At 38.2% G+C, this 21382-nt stretch overlaps 3 protein-coding genes across 5 annotated transcripts; 2 read left to right on the forward strand and 1 right to left on the reverse strand.

The window, feature by feature from the left end:
• Positions 1–2558: 2558 nt before the first annotated feature.
• Positions 2559–10048, forward strand: ppp1r14d (protein phosphatase 1 regulatory inhibitor subunit 14D). The gene is made up of 4 exons (XM_030127017.1): positions 2559–2995; positions 9161–9241; positions 9482–9514; positions 9622–10048. The coding sequence occupies exons 1-4, from the start codon at positions 2816–2818 to the stop codon at positions 9688–9690; spliced, it is 363 nt and encodes a 120-aa protein (XP_029982877.1). The 5' UTR covers positions 2559–2815; the 3' UTR covers positions 9691–10048.
• Positions 10049–10148: 100 nt separating this feature from the next.
• On the reverse strand, positions 10149–15061 carry zfyve19 (zinc finger, FYVE domain containing 19). 2 transcript variants are annotated; one of them, XM_030127016.1, is made up of 11 exons: positions 14860–15061; positions 14651–14772; positions 14522–14575; positions 14268–14434; positions 13333–13475; positions 13103–13211; positions 12745–12963; positions 12510–12586; positions 12215–12313; positions 11962–12119; positions 10149–11731 (listed from the first exon to the last, which is right to left on the reverse strand). In XM_030127016.1, the coding sequence occupies exons 1-11, from the start codon at positions 14911–14913 to the stop codon at positions 11653–11655; spliced, it is 1281 nt and encodes a 426-aa protein (XP_029982876.1). In that variant the 5' UTR covers positions 14914–15061; the 3' UTR covers positions 10149–11652. The 2 variants fall into 2 exon arrangements, with proteins under 2 accessions (XP_029982876.1, XP_029982875.1); XM_030127015.1 differs by having other exon boundaries at positions 12212–12313.
• A 98-nt stretch (positions 15062–15159) lies between these two features.
• Positions 15160–19279, forward strand: bub1bb (BUB1 mitotic checkpoint serine/threonine kinase Bb). Of its 2 annotated transcripts, none has more exons than XM_030126023.1 (9): positions 15160–15239; positions 15711–15877; positions 15970–16029; positions 16123–16267; positions 16354–16550; positions 16670–16833; positions 16955–17148; positions 17258–17358; positions 18324–19279. In XM_030126023.1, exons 2-9 carry the CDS (start codon positions 15735–15737, stop codon positions 18607–18609), a joined length of 1290 nt encoding a protein of 429 aa, XP_029981883.1. In that variant the 5' UTR covers positions 15160–15239; positions 15711–15734; the 3' UTR covers positions 18610–19279. The 2 variants fall into 2 exon arrangements, with proteins under 2 accessions (XP_029981883.1, XP_029981884.1); XM_030126024.1 differs by having other exon boundaries at positions 15183–15320.
• The last annotated feature ends 2103 nt before the right edge of the window (positions 19280–21382 follow it).

A 21382-nucleotide genomic window follows, 5' to 3' on the forward strand; every position in this document is an offset into this window, starting at 1 on the left:
GTGCGTGTTTGTGTGTGTGTGTAAATGAAAACCACAGCCGTTAATAAAGAGGTATGTATAAAATTTAACTGAAGTCAGACCAGCCTCCTTCACACCCTTATTCTCTAGTAAAACGTTGGCTGGCTTTCCATTAATGCAATATTTCCTGCAAGCAAAAAAACAAAACAAAACAAAACAAAACAACAAAAAAAAAACAGGACTTCCACCTTATGAAATATTTTACTTAAATATATTTTACCACATCTTTACCCATTAGGAAGTTTCAGTTTCTTAAAGCTCATAATCACCACATATCATTAATTAAAAAAAAATAATATATATATATATTAGGATTAAAAATACAAAGTTACAATTTTACTATAAGAAGATAAAACAAAACCTATCGTAACAAAAAATGACTTGACTTATTTTGACTTTTTCAATTCACACACCACACTAGAGAATACTTTAACCCTTACAGATACTTTTGTGATGACTTTGTCTCTACATTAAACCTCAAATAGGTGATTTATGACCATTTATTCTAGTATTTTTCAGTGAAAAGCCAGTATTTTCTGATATTTAAGTCACTGTCCCAAGTAGATGTTCATAAAAGCTCCAAATAAATTGAAAGATTATAATACCAAAACAAACTGAGGAAAAAGTGACCATTGCAGCTAAATATATCATTAACTGAATATAAAAACCAGCTTCTACAAACATCATTTGTCATCTACTATTAGTGAATCAGTCTTCCAAAAAAAAAAAAAAAAAATTACAGTATTTCCACATTCACTAAGCCTCTGAATGTCCAAATGGGTCATATCTGATGACCATGAAAAGCTGAGAAACTACATTTTATCTCAATTATTTACATGTATTGATAGTATTAGTGGTGCAACAGTTATTAAACCTTTTAGATCAGTAGATGTTTTGGTCACTGTTAGCTTGTTCAGTCACCTGCTGTCCTACATGTTAAGCTTTAATCCAGTGGAGGGCAGTATAACCCCACTGAAAGTTTAAGAACATCCAGACACTGAACAGACTTCTTTATTATTCTAAACAATTCTAAAAACAATTTTGGGCCCAAACTCTCCCTCATATAACCTTTGACAAATCTTCTTCTTTAACATGATGTCTGCCGTTCCTTTTTTGATAACGTCCCTGAAACTCACCCTCAACATGTTCTGACTCATCCAATTACAGTATGAGATGACTCATCAGGCCACACAAGAACTTATCAACAACTCTTTGGAGAAGGAGGAAGAGATTCAACAAACTCATTTGAATATCAGTATGTAGTTTCATTTATTTAAACTGAATCAATTCTGTCATAATCTATCAGATATCTCTTCAATCCACAGCTGTATCTATGAACTGAAGCTTCCTGGATTCCTTACATGATCTATCTTCAGACCACAGTGGAAATAACCAATAGAGTGAGCCTCATTTACTGACTCTGCTTTCCTCTTCTCCCTCCTGAGATGAGTCACCATCCAGGTCTGATGTGAGAGGGAAAAGCACAGGCCTTCGGAGGTCCATGCCCTGTTTTAGACAACTCCACCGTGCAGAACCAAGTAGCATAAGATGAGATGAATGAATTTGTTAGCGTCGAAAGGTGAGCTGCGAGAGACACTCAATAATTCAGTGTTTGTAACAGACGGTGCATCAGTGGGTGAACACGCGCAGCTATGGCTGATTGATAGATCCTGCCAAAACAAAAAACCAAACCCTATTATTCATATTGTAATAGGATCCATGGAAACTCTGCAGCCTGTTGTCTCTGTTGTCTCACCTGTAATAATTTGGCAACAGGAGGCAGAACTATGAATTTTTGACCTTGGATTATTTGCTCCACTTGGTATTTGACTTCACAAACACCAACAGTTTCAAGACTTTTATTTGACATTTGACTACTAAACAGCCATAAATAGTGCCCTCCCATTCATCCATTATTTATTGATGCGTAACTGAGGATGCCAATTTGACTTCAAGGCTTATTAAACGTACACCTGATAATGCCTGTTATAAAGGACAAGGCAGCTATCACACTAGAGGAACCCTGGCTCACCTGTCAGGGGGACCCAGCTATTGTTGGAAGTGTGTGTGAACACAAGAGTCCTTAGCATGTCAAATCCAGCAGATAAATACTTTAGATGCTTTTACTAGAGGGGAAAAAAAAAAAAAAAAACATGGACAGTGTATTAGCATATGGGATTTCACGCAGGTCAAATGATTCAAAATAAAATAATTACATCTGGATTTTATGATGTCATTTAAGCGTCTTGGCATAGTTTCATCAGCAGTTCTTGTTCACTTATGACCTGTTTAGTGTTGTTGCCTTCTTACCCTTTCTCCGGTTTTATCACTGTAATTGACCTATGGTCTCCCACCTGCTATAACAAAGAGGAAGACAGTGCAAAGCAAACACACACCCTATAAGGTGCATGTGCACACACACACACACAAATGTATGCACAAACTTGCACACACACAGAGGCATATCTCATTACCATCCTCCAGATAGTGCAGGCAGTGGGTGTTGCAAGAGGAGGAGGGAAGGAGAGCAAGACAGTGAGCTTTAGAGAGAGAGGGAGAGAGAGGACGAGGACAGGCAGAGAACCAGAGGCAACACTATAGAGAGGCAGAGGACGAACACTCCACAACATAACAGGAGATACATGCAGGAGCAGCAGTCTGTTGGAAGGCAGAAGCAGAGATAGAGCAGGGGAGTAAGACAAACGTGTTATTAACAGCCTGAGGGTTTGTGTGTGTGAGTGTGTGTGTGAGCTCAGTCTAAGTGTGTTTCCACGGTTCTCCTGAGGCCGTGGCAGCTATGGCGTCAGAGCCTAGCACCCAGTCCAGGGTGATGTTCCAGACGACGGACAAAACAGAGGAGCCAGCACACCGCAAGCTGGGAAAGCTGACAGTTAAATACAATCGCAAGGACCTGCAGAGGAGGCTGGATATTGAGGAGTGGATCGACGACCAGCTGCACCTGCTGTTTGACTGTGAGGTAGGATGAGGCTGTCTTACAAGGACACACACACACTTCTGTACACACACTCTATTGAGCGACAGAGGAAGAGTTGAAGGAAAGGAGCCTGGACTATCCATCATGCACAAGAAGCCAAAGAGATAACAGCAACCTATAGGAGAAGTGTGTGGGAGCCAATAGCTTTGCTTTATAGCTGTAATGTTTGGCACATAAACCTCCATGTGTCATCAAGCTGACTGCAGTATCAGCTGTGCAGTGTACACGAAGGTGTTTTGCCACGGTGATTATTATTTTTCTGAGATAAGATGACTGCAGTCATAAGAAAAGCATGTGAAATCATACTTTAACCCTGTAATCTACTCTGTTAACCACAAGTACATGGTAGGTATCCACATAGTCACATATGCTATTCATGTAAATAGGAGATGCTTTTACACATTAAGATTTGGAGTACATCCAGAAATCTAATCACTTAAATGGGGGGAAAACACACAACAGGGATACGGGAAGTGAAAACAATATTCCTGTAGCTGTAAGAGTAATAAAGGTCCAGAAAATAAAAGCAATGGGCAGGAGAGTCATGCTTTTTATAGACCCGGTGTGGCAGTTTTTATACCTTACTATCATGGTGGTATCTGGGATGTGATGCCATAACTCTAGTATACGTGTGTGTATATATGTGCATCCTGTCTGTCAGACACAATTAAAACAATAAAAACTCTGTTACTTGACAAACTAACAACAATGAAGCTAAAGAATATACATGTTTCAACACAGCGCACACTCACTGTGAAGACCAGAACTGCAATGTGAAAAAATCTCATCATTTAGTGTGAAATTAGTGATTTCCTTGCAAACACACTCGAGTTTAACATACTGTGTACTGAAGATTAAGGAGAACTCACAAGGCACACACATAAACATAAGCTTTATAACTCCTCTCCTGTATGGTGGGACACAATCCAATTATGTCAGAGGATCCGTATTGATTTGGTTGGCATTTGCTGAGGGGAAACCATGGCAACAGATGTCTCATTGCCCACATGAGGCAGCATGGCACAGTGGAATTAGGGGTGTCTATTAAGGAGCATGGGCTTCCTAATGATGCTGCAGATCAGATGACAACACCGCCTCTGTTTCATGCTGGAGAAGGCAGGGACAAAGTATTTCTCATTTAATTCACTAACCACACACAGACTCTTGGCTATAGACGGCCTATAGTCACCTTCCTGTCTGCTATCCCTGTGCACTGCCAAGGAGCCCTTTATATATAGCATGGACGGATGATGGAGCACCTGTGCATTCATCCACATCTATCTGACACAGAAGAACTCTGCAGCTCCTTTAGTGATATTAAACATCTAGACATCTTTAGTCATCTGTCTTAAAACCCTGTAGATCATATACCTCTAAAGCCTGGCTGGTTTCATGTTAAAATACTTAAATCCCAGTCGAATGCCAGAGATTCTTAACATTACACTAGCATTTTACTCAACAATATTTTATGAGCTTTATTAGCCTACATTTACACCCAGCCTTCATCCCTGTGGTAATATATGGTAATGTGCCTGTGAAGCCAAGGGTGGAATAAATCACATTAGTGGAAACCAGGACATGCAGATAACAGAAAACAGATTTGAAGTCTTTCCCCGTCTAGTCTTTTGATCTTGTCCCAGAAACATACAATTATTCCATGTTTCAGTTCGTAGCCTTGCATGTTCTGGTTCTAACACAATTGAGTGTGAGAATTAATGTGCAGAGCATGTTGAGCACAGACATCAGAACAGATGTGGATGTTTCCCTGGATAGCTGAAGGACAATATCGCAATGTGATCATGAAAAGATGATGAAACATAGTTGTAACATTGGGTATACCTTGGATTGGTAATTAGCCCTGTCATGCATTGATAACAGAGGTTCCTGTTATGTGCAGGTTTTCCTCAGGATATTTTGTCTCAATAAAAATTAAGTAATTTTTGCATTAGTTACTTGGTGGAATTACGCATGGCCTATCCATGTGCACTGGCCAGTGTAATGAATTTTGCATAGGCTCAGGGGAAGGTTACTCTGTTGGTTCTCCGAGTCTTCCGCGTGGAAGCATTTACCATCAGTCCCCTGTGTCACCACCTGAATTATTTAGCTGCATCTCTAATTCATACAAGTGCTGCCTTGGCCTAGAGCGACTGCTGTCTTTGCAAACTTCACACCTTTTAAGAAATGGCAAACTTCTAAAAAGTGTGAATAACACAGCTCAGATAGACTTGAAAATCACAAGTATTGTTTAGTCAATATCAGTGTTAACACAAATCAGCCAAACCATCCACTATTTTCCACTGGAAAAAAGTTATGTTTAGATCATCCTTTCACTAATTATAAAGGATGAGACCTCTTCTGACATTAAACATTTAGATATTTTTACATTCTTTTGCTCTCTTTAAACTTTGCTCATTCAGTAAAGTTAACAAATATTTGAGTGTGTGGGCAGTTTGTACCTCTTTTGGGAACAGGATGTTAAACACACACCAGCATGTTCTTGAAGCAGCAAGTTTTCCTGGGCATGGTTTCCTTATCATCAAAAAAGCAAAAACATTTAGACAGAATCATGATGATTATACTGTGTTACTAAACATGTCTGGGAACACGGGAGGAAACCTGTGTAAACCTAGCAAAGCGCAGTTCACTATTTAAAGAGAGTTTTATCTGCCATTTGTACATATTCAGGTACATAGGAATTATTGTGCAGAAGTCTGTCAGAGTGCAAGTGTAAAAGATTAAAATATAAAATCAAAATAGAAGTCAGAGACATAAGCAGTAAAAGTATAATACAAGTATAAAAGCAGTATAAAAACAATTAAATTATTAATTATAAACAATTATTTTGAAAATATAGTAATGTGTTTATAGTGAGTTAAATGAGAACATAAATAGTGCTTTCTTATTTCCCACTTTTTGTCTTCAGCAATTTCTTGGGTATTTTTTGGCAGAATACAGTTGGGTACAGGCTAAAACCTGTGTCAAAGTATGGAGATATCAAGACAGTAAAACTAATTATTGTCATTCCTATACTTATTTTTCACATGGATTAAACAAATAAGATATAACATGCTAATATGTGAGCAACGTTTTTTTTTTTTTTTTTTCAACTTTAAACAGAATCATCCTGTTTGGTGCTGTGTCCAGACGTTAAGCTAGGCTAGGCTAACCAGCTGCTGGCTGTAGCTTCAATTTTAGCATAGTGTCTGGTGTCAAACAGGTCACTGATACACGGTACTATTCATTTTCTGAGGAGCTTAAATGTGCTGAGTACTTATCAACCTGCTCAAGCCTCATGGTCTGCACTGTCAGTTAAAAAAAATACCTCAGATTTCAATGAAAACCTGAACATGAGCAAAGTCGAGGTGGAGGGAGCAAAGGTCAGAGGCAAAATGTAGCAGTGGAGTCGAATGAAAAGTGGTAATTTTTTCACAAGGGACCATAAATATCTGTAATCTATCAACAATATAACATGACAAATATCACACTCATATCCCCTCTTGGCCTGCAAGAGAATTGCAAACATACTTAGAACAAATTCTGTCAATAAAAGTTGTAATTTTGCTGCTAGTCTGACTTCTATGGTTGAGATTCGTCAGAGAAACAACCAGGTCACCTCATGATAATGAAGAAACCTTCCTGATTGTGAATTCTTTACTCATTCTCGTGGAGTTCTCCTTAGAGCAACAAAATCCATCTGATTATTTAAACAGCATCTGTACTGCCGTCTAAACTATAATCCTCTGAGAACCACTTAGTGCCAAGATTCATTTTAGCATCAGTCTATTGCTTTTAACTTCAAAAAGTGCTGCTCACGCATTTTTTTTTTTTTTTTTTTTTTTTGCCCAGAGGCCTCATTAAAATGCTATTTCCCTTTGACAATGAAGGTTACTTTCAACAGCTTAGAAAAAGGCAAATGAAAACAATTTGAAGCTTAAAAGTTACTGGGAGTCTCATATTTTGCTTTATGGTAAATGCACATGTTTCTCTGATAGATATTCAGTAGTGGTCTGAATTAATCTGTACTCACAGAGGGTATACAGTAGTACTGCAAAATAAATAGAATTAAAGGAGCTGTTTTTATTCATTGATTGAGTTACTTAGTGTATAGACCTATTTCATTCTCACAGCTCATGTTGCAAATAGGTAAATAGGATTTCATCTGGTTATTGGATGTGCAGATGCAGCAGTGAGTCAATTACAGCTTCAGATTATTGATTAGCTTTGATGCAAATAATAACTTAAAGGTTCAAATTAGGCAGTTATTCTAGAAATTCACGTTTAAATACACCTAATTGATTTTGCAATAGATAAGAAGTACTTGTTTTGAAATAATCACTCAAATACAGCACAATTTTAGGTATTTTTTGGACTATAAAATGTTTGTGTGTTGTATTCCTGTAGAAAACCCAAGGTGAGTATATTGAATTGACAGTGATGGGTTATGGCAAAAATTGTAAAAATGAAGCTTACATATGTAAAATCTGAGCTACAAGTATAAAACAAGGATACATTTTAAAGATTCTGCACAATTCCAAAAATGACAAAACCAGTACAGCATGAAACACATACCAAATAACCCCTCTACAGTTTAACACATTAGAGCACAGACCACTCAGAAACAAACAGCACAGGCCAGAAAAACAAGGTTTCAGCCCTACATGGCTACTGCAGACATCAGCAAAATCACACAGGGTCCAAACTGGCAGCATGTATCAATTAGAGCGGGCACAGGGGACTGTGCTGAAGGTGGGCCCATCTATTCCGCCACTCAGCACTTCCACATTGATTAGCTCTCTCCTCATCCAGAAAGCACAGCGAGCCACATCCTCACCAGCCATGAAAACTCCCCAACCGGAAAATATTCCTCTTAAAAAGAGGTCCCACTTGTCAAATATGAGTGTACAGCTGCTGACTCCAGATATCTCAGGGTTCAGGATTCCTCCAGTGAGCACACTTCATTCCCTTCTGAAGGTGTGGATAAAAGCTGGGGAGCTGAATTGATTACTTTGCTACTTTCTCACTTTGCTATATTTTTCAATCCTTACATAAAATCGACATTTATCTTGTATCGGAAGTAATTGTTTTACTTATTATTTTGTGTTATGTCTGAGCATTTTTATTGAAAATCAGAGAGAGTTTTACATCTATCTTTACACCATCATTGGTAGCAAGGTAAAAATAAATAAATAAATAAAATACTAGACATACAGTCGCGGAAAAAATTATTAGACCATCAAAAGTCATCAAAAAATGGTTATGTAATCAAGTAGTAACTCCTGTGTGTATCATGTGACTAAACAGACACAAAAGAAAACATGGAATGCCTAAAAGCACTGTTTTTGTCAGTACAATGCCATAACTATTGATGTAAGGACTGAAGTGATTTTGGTTATTATCAAGAAAACATGGAAAATGGATAGATATCAACGCTTAAATTAAACTCTTATGAGCTATTTTTGTTATCATTATATTTGTCCAAACAAATGTACCTTTAGTGGTACCAGACATTAAAATGAACAAGAGATGGAAGAAAACAAGGGTGATCTAATAATTATTTCCGCGACTCTATGTGGGCAGAGCTCTTCTCAGGTCTAAGCACTACTATGTGTGGGAAAACCTACTGTATTTTAGTGTATTCCAACTCAGTTTAATATATTATTTAGAAAACATTTACACTGGAAGTAATCTCTCTGCTTTGGGTGAGCTAAATGCCAGCTGGGTAAACCATCCATGAAATCAGATGGTGGCATGTGGCAAGTATGGTCTCCTGGAGCCTTTTTGCCTTCATGGCTCAGTGCTCTTCAGCCTTGCTCATATGCAAACCACATCATCAATCACATCATTGTTATGAGAAATTACCCAAGAAGGAAATCTTTATTCCTGTTATAGAAAAACAATATTAACTCAAATGATATATGCAAGTACTAATAATCAAACAGTTACTTTGTGAAATCCTTGCTATGTTACATCACATCCTTTTCTTTTCTCCTCATTGTCTCTACAGTCCAACCACTGAGATTGAAGATGGCCTCAGTCCCACATTATACAATGCTTGCAGGAGTTTTCGTAGCCTGCAGGCATACAGTAAAGAGTGGACAGTATAATAGTAGATAACCGTTTGCTCTAACTTCTCATTCTTTATTGCAGGAAGAAGAGATCCCAGAGTTAGAGATTGACATAGATGAGCTGCTGGAGCTTTCAGATGAGGGCCAGAGAACTAGGTTGCAGGTGAGATTGTATAAAATAAATGAAAACAACTACTCAATTTATTCAGTCCAGTCCATAATCCTGGAATGAACATTTTGTTCGTACTTGACACCTTGGAAGCATACCTGACCATTTATTATGCAGGGTTATAGTTTAGCAAGCACTTGACCCTTGCACAACTCCAGTGTTGCAATGTTTGCATTCACAAAACAATGACCAGTTTTATTAGTGAACTTATTTCTGTTTATTTTCTTTTGTTAGGAGTTGTTGCAGGAATGCGGTAAGCCAAAAGAGGTAAGACATACTTGTTTTTGACATTTTGCATTATAATTAAGAGTTTGTAATGTGGCTGCATGTAAAAAAAAAATGATTTTCTCCCATTTACTCCATCTGTTCTGTAGGATTTTATCAACGGGCTGCTCTACAGGATAAAGGGTCTACGCAAAATGTCAGGGCCTTTAAAGAAATAATCATAGGTCAAATGGAGAATTGAGAGAATGTGAAGCCTCTGATCTTCCTATCTCCCACATGTTAACTGTTTTGGATGCCTGTAAGTGCAGTTCAGATGTTAGTGGGACTCTCTTCCTGCCCCCTGCCCCTTTCCCAGTTCAACTTCAGTCTAACACCACAACAGCTGGGTTTAGAATGATTTTTTTTTACTTAAATTTATAGACTGCTATAACATTTTGTCTCCCCTACACATACCAATAATGCACACGTGATAAAAGATGTAATAGCTATAGCTCAGATGGACTGTTTTTTTTTTTTGTGTAAGACTGTACATTTTCGGTTGCCTATTTATGTAAATAAATATTTTTGTTCTCATAATGGTGTTGTGTCAAAATAAAATGGAGAATTTTCAAGACAAGGCTGTTGATGAATTTTAAGAACACCTATATCTGAATTCACAAGCACGGTCAACAAATTGTACAGTATCATCATGTATTTATTCATTTATTACACAAATACAGAACAAATAAATAGATATGGTCATTATACCCATCCCCTTAAGTTGTGTTTAACTACCCTGTTATTACAATTGCCCTTTAGTGCTGCTAAAAAACTGATTTACATTGAAACTTCTAAAATAGGTCAGTCTTACATTATGTAATACTAAGCAAAGAAAACCGTAGACTTTAGTGTAGGATGCCAATCAGTGCATCATTTTGGAAACAAAGGAGAAGTTTGAATGTCAAGTCTAGGCGTAAACACAGTGAAATCAGCAGCAGGAAGGTCCATTAAGTATGCATCCATTATCCTCATCCATTTCCTGTCTGTGGTCGTGTATGACACAGTCAGAAAAAAAGCAAACACAGTAACGGCCTCCATACAACCTTAATGGAGCAAGCCCCTGGAGGAGAGTGTAATTATGGCTGCTCCTCAGTTAGCTAGACTGTAATGCACGCTGATGAAACTGCACTCTGACCTTCATTCTCTCATACACAGAGGGTCTTTTTGGCTAAAGGCTCCATTACAGTAATTTGTTTCACCCCCACTTCCACTTACTTCTCTGACACAGAGGCTATCCATACTTAAATTACACTTCTAACACAGCCTGTCAGACTGCCACATTTTTGTGGAGTTGAAACATCAGAGACTAAAAAAAGTTTGGAGTTAAAAATATAATTAAATGACGCTGCATTCCCTAGAGCCTCACACTTTTGCACCGTTTATAATAAAATTATACGCAAGGACAAGAAAGGCAATACTCATGTCAAACTCATAGCCAAACATAGATTACAAGAGTGACTGCACTGCCTGCCAAAAAGAAACAAAGCTTCAGTAATCCTTTTATACTGACTCCTCTGTGCTTCTTCAGTCCACAGCTGACAGCAGTCTGAGCTTGTACATCATCCCAGATGAGCTCATGATGTATCTGTATTTTGTGTGTTGTCTAAAAATAATCACATGGTGACAAGTGCAAAGTGCGCCTAAGATGAGCTTTTGTTGCCTTACAGAAGTAGGACAAGTGACATAAAAAAATAACTTCAAGCTACTTATTAAGTTGGATGATTTTTTGTATGCAGACACTGTGCAGTTTTGCTCAAGTACCAACACTGTCTGAAAGCCTTGGCAAATTATACCTAGGTCTACTCTTATACATAAAACTAACACAGTTGTAATTTTTCACATGTAGTATTATGTTTACATTACAGTTTTTTCTAGTTATGCTTTGCTGGTAAGTTTACCATTCGCTATTTAGTTTACAGATACTGATTTTGCAAGAAAGGCAATTCACCTTATCCTGTTACAGACTGGATAAGTTAATAAGGAGTTGAAATGAGGTCTTCTGGATTATTTTGAATAACAGGTAGCTTTTAACTCATCTTAGATCTTTTCTAAGTTCAGTAATAAGTCCCTTAAGGCTAAAGCACAAGTCTAACAAAGCTGACTGACCAGGACCTGAAAAGACCTGCGGCACAATCTCACTATCAAGTCTTTTTCTTCTTCTTTGGTGCAGTGTAGTTAGTGGTGCGATGCTCCATCCTGTCATATTTATCATGGCCTTCCCTGGGGAGATAATGGAGAGTGGATTGATAATTCATCACACTAAATACTTTATATTCATGCTGGTTAACAGTATGGCAGCAGCCTGCCTACAATTTATCTGGGTCATGGTATGCATTCCAAATCAAAGGCATCTTTCTTGGGCTTTTGAGCTAAGATTTCCATGCAACGCTCTGCCACAACAAGAAGTCCTAGTTGTTTCTTAAAATTAATACATTGGAATGTCAGGCTACCTGAAACAACGGTTGCAATACAGGTCTCCCTCACAGGTATAACAGCGAAGGGTGGCATCTTGGTTGCAGATGCAGCACCATGGAAGCTCATCCTCATCACTGTCTACTGGCTGATGTGTGATGGTAGATGGTGTAACCCTACTTTTGGCTACTGGAGCCTGAATCAACAAGAAATTAACAGAAAAAGGTCTGTTTCAGGTTTATAAAAGATAAGAACTTTAGAATTATTTTTTTTGCAGATGCTAACTACCACCTTCTTAGAGGTCGCTCTCTTTTCTGTGTTTTTTGGTCCACTGCGTTCTAGTGGTATGTTGTAGCCACTGGCCTCATCCAGTGCAGCTTCTTCAGAGAGCTAGAACAAAAATAAGAAGCATAGAAATTACATGACAAATCTCTAAAACACACTTCAAACACTGAAAAATTATTAAAATGGCAAAATAGCAGCCCCTTGTGGCCACCCCACCTGGTCTAATTAAGTTAACTATGATTTTAACGGTGTAATGCACACTTAACTAATTTTCATATGTGTTTAGAATAAAATGCCAGACCTGCTTTATGACTCTCATCACAGCTTCTTCCTCAGTCTCCTCATCACTGTCAGGATGCTGAAGGTCCCCCATAGTAACTACAATTTACAGAAATATGAATATTTACTCCCTTTTTCCAATGCTGTAAATAAAACCAATCCCATTCCACTGTCTACAAAATCTAAATAGTGTTTTGTTAAGAGCTGCATGGTTATACTTTAGGAGCTCACAGAACACTAAAACATGAGTAAAGCACCTTTGTCTGGGTCCTGCCCCTTCAGCTGGGCCAGCCTCTTTGCCATGTGGAGGATCTGATCCTGGGTGTGGTGCTCCTTCTTAAGCTCTTGCATGGCCTCTTCCAATAGACGGGTCTTTTCAGCCTCCAGCTGCTTACTGGCCTCCTGGTTCTCTTCCAAATTGTCCTCCAATGTGCCCTCCGCCCCTTTGTTGAGATCATTCATACGACCCTCTACACCTGCACAGAAAATAAAAGGATTAAGAATATTGGAGATATCCACACTACCTCAAATAGCTTAATATTCACCTAAGACTATGATGTAACAGCACTATAAATTAACAATTGGGTGAAATCAGTGAGAAGAGTAACATCTTACTGCATTCAGGATCTGTTTGCTCGTTGTCAATGGCAACTTCCTCTGTCATCTGAGTAATCAGATCATTGGCTTGTTCAGTCTGAGTCCTATTGTCAGGAGGCTTGTGCACCTGTACAGATGAGCACGTCAGCACATAATCTTGTAAGTACAAAAATATTTGGGATTCAGCTCCTTCAAAACAATCATGAATACTTCAGACTTATTAGATTACAAACGATGACTTGGCTCACAGGTGGAGGAGCTTGAGATGGTAGAGGATGGCCCCGTAGAGCTGCCAGGCGGTCCTCCATCTCTTCTGCAGAAGGCACTGGCTGGCTGGGAGCTTTCAAGGCAGCAAGACGAGACTCCAGCTCCTTGTCAGATGGGATAGACTCTGGTGAAAAAGGCAAATGCTTATAAGAAAAACAACAAATGAATTACTATGTAGTTTCTAAATAAGGCTAGTGATATGGTCAAACATTTTATAATGCTCTGAAAAACAGTAAACAACTTTGTATTGTTTAAACATATTTATGGTCAGAATAATTCAGAGATGTAGAGGTAGGACATTCAAAACAATTAAAAGAATAAAATGTTTCTTCAAAATATAATATTCTACTATATATTATTGAAACGTTATACTTAAAGTCTAAATTTGCAGGAATAAACTTAAGGAATTTTATGTAACCTTTTTTGTTTTATTTGACAATGTACACCAAATAATTCTCATATTTCTTACAATTTAAAACAATCCTAGCTGTCAATTTCAAGGAAGATTAAACTTGAAGATTAGTGTCTTAACATCATTACAAAAGGTTGCAGTTTTAGGGTCCAGTGTGTGAATGGTTACATTCTGGATCTACTGACAATGAGCAGAAACATGCTGTGTAAGTCACACAAAATAAAATTACTTCATGAAAAAAAGTATGTTTGGTTTGGGGAAAAAATGCACATTTCAAAATGATTAATCCTTGCGTTTTCCTTGACTGGCAAGTAGACTAGTCTCAAAATGCAGCATTGTCCTCAATACCTGCATTATGATCTCTTCATTAATTCATACTGGCACAGTATGAATGTCATTGAGATATGACATAAAATCATATCTAACTAATTATTATGATTTTATTGCCAAGCCCTACATCCAAGTGCTATCTGATATCAATAAAATAAAATCAGTTTTTATTACTTGGTGTCGTGTCCTCTTTTAGGTTTTTAAGTCTTTCAGCAATAGCCTGATCTTCTTTACACAGGCCTTTGGTTGGGATAAGGCCTGATTTAGCATTTCTACTGCTTCCATGTGCAGAAGGTGGTGCTGACTGTCCCCTCTGTTTGGCCTCAAATGCAGCAACCCGCCTATGAGAAAAAGCATAGTTAAGCAATGACTGTTTTACATATTGCCAAAGTGCTTTCACTGCTCTTTACAAATCATATTATACCGACTTTTTGTAATTTTCAGGCGGTGACCATCTTCCACTATTATTTGGAGGTCCCCCACTGAAAACGAAAAGACGGAATTAAGTCAGACTGCTAATGAGTGAAGCTAACACTTCTGCCTGGTTTAACATTTACCTTGTGAGATTAGTGTGACACTGCCTGCAGACCTTCTGCTGAGTGTTGCCACAGCGAGGCACCACAGCACTAAAAGTCAGGCAGCCAGAGCAGAAGGAGCGGCCACAGTTTTTACACCCCAGCTGTAAAGACAATGTAAAATCAGTAAAGCTTAAAACATCTGAATGTGAAATAGTAGCTACAGTATAAACACAGGAGCCAGGTCGTACCTCCTTCTTGAAGAGACTGAACTTTGATGCACAAGAATAACAGCGGTTGTCCATCCCGACACATGAACAAAGTCATAACACATTAGGCTGTTTAGATTATATTACCATAAATGAGAATGAAGTACAATAAATTAATGACAACTGGTAAGCTAGCTTTCTATTTTCAGATTTCAACGTTACTAGTCAAAACAGGAACCGTAGCGGAAGACGTAATGCAACGTGGTTGCGTATTTCCTGTTCATGTCTCCTCCAATCAGCTTTCTTTAAATTATCTCGCGGTCCTCGTTCAAAACACAGAACGGAATATCTCAACAGCGATTCCTGCTATCAGCTCATGCATCGCAGTGGTTTGGAAAAGCATCAAAATAACCTTATAACCGGTATGAAAAAGGGTGCCTTTTTTGTTAATCACTTTTGTTTCCATTGTGTGATTTGCACATACCATGAAAGCCCTGAACGAGGTAAAAAAAAAAAAAAAGCCACTTAAAGCTAATGCTGGCTAACTTCCATATTAGCATGTAGCTCTGCATGTAGCCAGTACAACTTTAGGAGCTAACTGGAAACGTCATATACTCTTGCATTTTAAACCACATGTTATTTGTTGTCACTATTTAATATTAAAGTATTTCCTCAGCCATTTCATGTGTTGCTCAGCCTTAGTAGGTTTTAAAGCACGGCAGTATCGTTACTAATGTTACTTGGTTTTTGTTTCATTGTACACACTCAGACACACGTTTGTACGTTACAATGGTATTAATAATGATGCTTATTTACTACAGTTAACTTTTAGCTATATTATATCTGTAGAATCTAAATATAAATGTATACATGTGATTTTTGTGTGTCTGTAGGCACCTTGAGATAAAATCATCACCATGGCAGAAGGGGGAGATGTAGAGTGGGAACTATGCAAAGAAAACATTCAGCCACTGAGGCGGGGAAGACACATATCAGCCTTACAGGAAGCACTCAGTCAGCAGCAGGAAGGAGACAACTCTGCCATCAACCAGCAGAGACAGTATGGATTTTATAATGTTACTTATGGATGGATGACAGGTTCAATTTTCATATTCACATGATGAAAACAGTATTGTGGTTCTTGCTTTGTAGGGCATTTGAGTCTGAACTGCGTATGTATGATGGGGATGATCCTCTTGACGTGTGGGATCGGTAAGTTATATATGCAGTTGTTAAAATGCATTTATGGCACTTTAAATGTTCAGGATTTAATAGCTAATATACACATCTTCCTGTGTTTTACAGGTATATTAAGTGGACAGAACAGACGTTCCCTCAAGGAGGGAAAGAAAGCCACCTTTCAACATTGTTGGAAAGAGTCGCGACCAGATTTACAGAAGAAAAGAAATATCACAATGACCCTCGTTATGTTGAGCACTGGATTAAATTTGTATGTTTGATGTGTTGTTCTCTAAGTCATTTGCTTCATTGACAAAGTGTTTCAGTTGTTCTGTAACTGTGTCTGTATTTCATAAGGCGATGACCTGCCCAGAGCCTTTGGACATTTATAGGTACATGCAGGCCCAGGGAATAGGAGCAACTCAGGCTTCTTTCTACATTGCATGGTCTGAAGAATATGAGAATCAAGGTAACAGTTGCAAAGCTGACCTGGTCTACCAAGAAGGATTCAAGAAGCATGCTGAGCCAAATGAAAAACTTCAGCAGTTTCACAAGTATGTGTCTAATTTTATATAGGCTGAAACAAAATTAAGATAGCATGGAAACAACAGACAAACAATTTTCAGGCTGTGCATTATATTACTGTCACAATTTTCTGTATTATTATTTGTAGGGCTCTGCAGGCACGTGTGTCCCGGCAGGTGATGATGAATGTGGAAGAGGATGATAGTGATGATGAACCAAAACAACCTGAGAGAATTTCTCTAGTTGATCTGAAGCATAGAGGGAAGAAAAAGGCTATTGTCCCTGTGAACAGAACTGGGTCTGCAATCAGAAGTGAGCACATTTGTCTGTCATGAAATATTGAGGTTCTGCTACCAGTGTTCCAGCACAAAGAAGGGAAGGATTATTGTCAGAGGAGTTGACTAATTTTGATGTTTGGTGTGTTTATGAACAGGTGTTTCTGGAGGCCTGCAATCACAGGGTACCAGTGTCCTCGGCAATGCTTCAAATAGCCGTTTGGTGATATTTGATGAGAATAAAATTCCCAGCGCTGGTCCCTCAGAGCCTAAGCTCGAGTCCTGGGGAGCCCCTCCTACTGCAAGAGCAAAAGAAAATGAGCAGAGGCCTGAAAAATGGTGTGATGTCAAGGTATGAAAGAATGTGACCTATTAGTATCTTTAAATATATGCATGCTGTCCCAGTGATGTGAAATTGAATTATTATTATTATTATTTTTTTTTTTATGTATGTACCACAGATGCGTCAGAAGAATAAATATGGACAAACTATTATGGCTCCACCACCTTCTAAACCCACCTTCCAACCATTTGTTGAAGAGTCAGACCAGCCTCCAACAATGTGAGTAGCAAAATGGGGGAAAAATGCATTTTGGTGTCTTTGTTTATAGATCCTGAATTTTAAAAGCTACAATGCTCTAGTGTTTAGCGTCACAGGGCAAAGAATCCATAATTACCTTTCAATGTATTCATTGAAATTATTATATATTTTTCATATGGTCTAGGAGAACACAAGGCTTTTGCATCTACTCTTTTCCCATTTTATTCAGGTTTTAGAGAATCTACTTTGAGGTGCAGATTTTGTCTAACCACAGGTGTTTTTAGAGAGAGGGGAGGGTAAAATCTGTGATTGACTGCTGTAATTACCAGTCGCTGATCAGATTCACAACCTGGACGCGATTCAGGTGTCAAATCATGAAATATTTATATTTAGCCATTTGATTTGGTGTGAGAGGAGAGAGCCACTGAGAGGTGCTCCTGCAGCTTTAATTTACATCATATTTTCAGGTTTGAAAACACCTCCCTTATTGCTTAGATGTACAATACTTTTCTGGCATCATTGTAGAAAAATTTCATAATTAACCGTCAGCGTGTTGTAAATGAAATGGTCTGAGAGAAACTATACTTCTGCACTGTCTCTCAACACTGTTTACAGGCTGTAGAAATTGTTCTCTGTGATTATGCTGATCATAGGTGTTTTCAGAGAGATATGGGGTTTAATATGTGATCAACAGCTGTAATCACTGATTTTTTTTTTTTTTTTAACTTCACTTTCCCATATCAATATGAATTGGTGCCATATATTTATATTCAGTCTTTTGATTTGCACAGAGAAATAGATGTACCTTTTGGTAAATTCTGGTGGATTTTTTTCCCCTCAATTTTAGCTGTGCAGCTTTAACAAGATAACTATTTCTTTATTTAACTGAAAAAACCCTGTACTGTAAAGACTAGTGAACAGATAAGTCACAAATTGCCATACCTATAATTTGAATCATTCTTCAGGACTAATTTCCATTCCTTCAGGACTCCATGTAAGATCAACCCCGCAGTGAACACAGTTTTATCAGCACGAAAGCCTTGCCGAGAGGAAACTCCCCTGAAGAGAATACAGGAGCTCCATCAGCACCAGAATGAGTCCGAACCTGGAAAACCACAGGAGGAGAGCATGTACTGTAAAGAGCTGCTTCTAAGTGGTGTCACTGAATTTTGCTTTGAGGAACTGCGTGCTGAGCGCTACCATCAAAAGATGGCACAAAAAACTGAGGTCAGAGGTCAGTCTGATCAAGCCAGTGCCACTGATGTAAAGTAACACATCTCAACATAGCACTTGTGTTTTCAAAGTGGATTTTAAACTTCATTTTGACAAGATTTTACCTATGTATTTTCAAGTTCTTACTGTATTTTTGTTGTACTGCTGTGAGTATTGTCAATAGATTTTTTTTATATATAAAAAAGAATGTTTGATTGGAAGATGACACGTAACATGGATTGGATGAAGTAAAAATGCAAGGTACCTGCACAGTAATTTCTTACAGCATTCTGAAAACTACGGCACAATGACACTAGAGAGACATAAACATGTGTCACTGATATAAAAGAAATGCAAAAAAGGCATCACTGTAGTATTTACAGGGGTAGTCAACCATATAAAATGTAATTTTTTTTTTTTTTGTACATACAAACCACATGTTTTCCACTACTATGACCACCGCTACAAAGATAAACAAAATTCTCTCATTCCCAGTCGAGTAATTAATTTTTCTTGACTACATTGTTCCTTAGGACAGCGCTTTTTATGTATGTTCCGTCTTAAATTTATTTGCGTTCTCTAGTATTTCTGTAGCAGATGTTTCAGTTCCACCAGATGTAGAGAGAAGGCTGCAATGAGGTGAATCAGCTGGGTTTATGTCTCAGCCACTATAAAATACACCATGTACACCCATGTCTCACTGATGTTCAATAAACGTGTTAAAAATGTCTGGCTGATGTCTAGCGGGATTGTTTTTTTTTTCCTCTGTAGAGAGGGGATTGTGATAATGCACTGTCAGCAGGGGGTGTGCAAGTGGAGGCATGGATTGTATTTGGATTACTAATGGGATACAAGCAGTTTAATGCTGACTATTATCTATTTGCTAAAAATAAAAATAGTAAGACATGAGGAAATCATCTGTATTATAGCTATCATTACTAAGTGTCATAATTATTGACACTTATCCTATTGAGGAAATTAAAATCAAAAGAATGAGGTATCCACACAAAAGGCTTGTATTGAGTAAATCTTGAATTCAGTGTTAATCATTGTCCAGGAGACATTACCCAGAGGCCCACGGACTAAAGTAGTGGGAGTAAACCCAATCTACTGTGATGATGGGATCCACTTCACACACGCGCAGCCAGCAGGGCAGACTTTGATGAATGGCTTGAAGATAGGTGGTTGGTTCATTAGCAAGTGAAATCCACCATTTGCAGTTGTGGGCAGAGAGGGCCTCAGTTATCCCCAAGAGGCTGCTGTACTGATGTACTGTGGCACGGAGATTGGCTGCTCTAACATATAGTACACATGGACAGAGCATCAGAGGAAAAGACTTTAATCTCATACCAGAAATATGACACTGTAGATGCCCCCAAACAGTCTATTTTATATTTTGGCTCAGTGCTGACTGGGAGCATCTGAAAGTCAGTGATAAATGATAGGCAACATGATGCACTCCCATTATAATAACACAGCATAACCACATCATAATGTATCCTCTATGGCTCGCTGTTTGGCAGGACTTATTAAAAGCTCATCCCATGAAAGCAAGCAGCCAGTGATAGCGCCTCGGACAGAAAATCCATAGCCCACTCTAACTGCAGTGGTACTAGTGAGCTACCTTTCTTTAATGCGCTTTAGACAGGCCCTCAGAGAAGAGCTTTTGTCCAGCGCTGTTACTTTGACAGACAAGAACACTCAGACACTCTATGGTCCATGTTTTACAGTCAGTGCTCTTAACCTATTTGTGTTTACATGCACCAGTTAACAGCAGCTTCTTCTTCCAAGCCTCTACTTTACCTTGAAGTAAATATTCTGCCCAAATATCCAAGAGAAATGCACTTGGTTAGGAAAGGAATGAAAAGGAAAGTCTACAATAATGATATTTTTCAAAAATAATCTTACATGTTATATCACTCTCCTGAGCAAATGCGAATCGTAATACCTTTTGCTTCTCTGCTATAGAGTGTCACGCTTAACAGAATTAAAAATGAATTTGCACGCCATCTATAAGACCAGAAATTACATTTGCTTTAGTCCTATAAACTGAGCTCCAGTCACCCACGGTGTAATCCTTACAGACTCATCCCAAATAATAGAATGAATTGAAATGCAAACAATTAAGGCAGAATCACCGGTGCACCCTGTGGGCTTTTATTTTAATGACAACACAGTTTAAGACTACTATTGTCATTGTAAAGTTCTTTTTTTAACATTACAAGTGAGTTCTCTGCTACTTATAGGAATGCTGAGTGAGTGTTTTCAGCAGATGTTTTAGCTGTGGCATGAAGTTTAACAGTGAATCTGCCAAACGCACATAAAACAACAATTTAAGTCATTGATCTTACATAAATCTTAGTTAAAATCAAAAGGAGTTCACAGTGGAGTCTTATACCCCACACTATGAAATATGCATTGCTTTTTCTGTGTCGTGAAAGCTATTCCTAGTAAGATTGCATCGTTAACTGACCTTTTGACCCTGTTTTAGCTATCCAGCTCTTTTTCACACTGGTTGAACACAGATAGTAGGCGCAAGTGTGAGTACATAAATGGTTTGGCTCAGATACCCAGAACAAACAGGACTATTTTTTGTGATAACCCCCATATTTTGCATGTGAATACACCTATTATAAAGCATTTTATTGGTACTCGCAGCTTTGAACTCCAAAGAAATCAGAAGTCATGCAAGACAGTAAAATTCAGTCGGCCCTAATAAATATCTGTGACAATAATGCTGACAAGTAAGAGCAAAAGAGAGGGAGGGGTCTTGGCTGCTATACCCCCACCAGGAAAATCAGTCATTGTTATGCAGATTGGTTTAGTCGAGCCT

Source organism: Sphaeramia orbicularis, chromosome 22, assembly GCF_902148855.1.
Source record: "Sphaeramia orbicularis chromosome 22, fSphaOr1.1, whole genome shotgun sequence".
NCBI classification, from domain to species: Eukaryota; Metazoa; Chordata; class Actinopteri; order Kurtiformes; family Apogonidae; genus Sphaeramia; species Sphaeramia orbicularis.

Coding starts and splice junctions, on each gene's coding strand:
- ppp1r14d (XM_030127017.1), top strand. CDS start 2,816: ATGGCGTCAGAGCCTAGCACCCAGTCCAGGGTGATGTTCCAGACGACG. Junction 9,242..9,481: donor GCCAGAGAACTAGGTTGCAG/GTGAGATTGTAT, acceptor TTCTTTTGTTAG/GAGTTGTTGCAGGAATGCGG. Junction 9,515..9,621: donor AATGCGGTAAGCCAAAAGAG/GTAAGACATACT, acceptor TCTGTTCTGTAG/GATTTTATCAACGGGCTGCT.
- zfyve19 (XM_030127015.1), bottom strand. CDS start 14,913: ATGGACAACCGCTGTTATTCTTGTGCATCAAAGTTCAGTCTCTTCAAG. Junction 13,476..14,267: donor AAAAGAGGACACGACACCAA/GTAATAAAAACT, acceptor CTTTTTCACCAG/AGTCTATCCCATCTGACAAG. Junction 13,212..13,332: donor CATCTCAAGCTCCTCCACCT/GTGAGCCAAGTC, acceptor TCATCTGTACAG/GTGCACAAGCCTCCTGACAA.
- bub1bb (XM_030126023.1), top strand. CDS start 15,735: ATGGCAGAAGGGGGAGATGTAGAGTGGGAACTATGCAAAGAAAACATT. Junction 15,878..15,969: donor GCCATCAACCAGCAGAGACA/GTATGGATTTTA, acceptor CTTGCTTTGTAG/GGCATTTGAGTCTGAACTGC. Junction 16,551..16,669: donor AAACTTCAGCAGTTTCACAA/GTATGTGTCTAA, acceptor TATTATTTGTAG/GGCTCTGCAGGCACGTGTGT.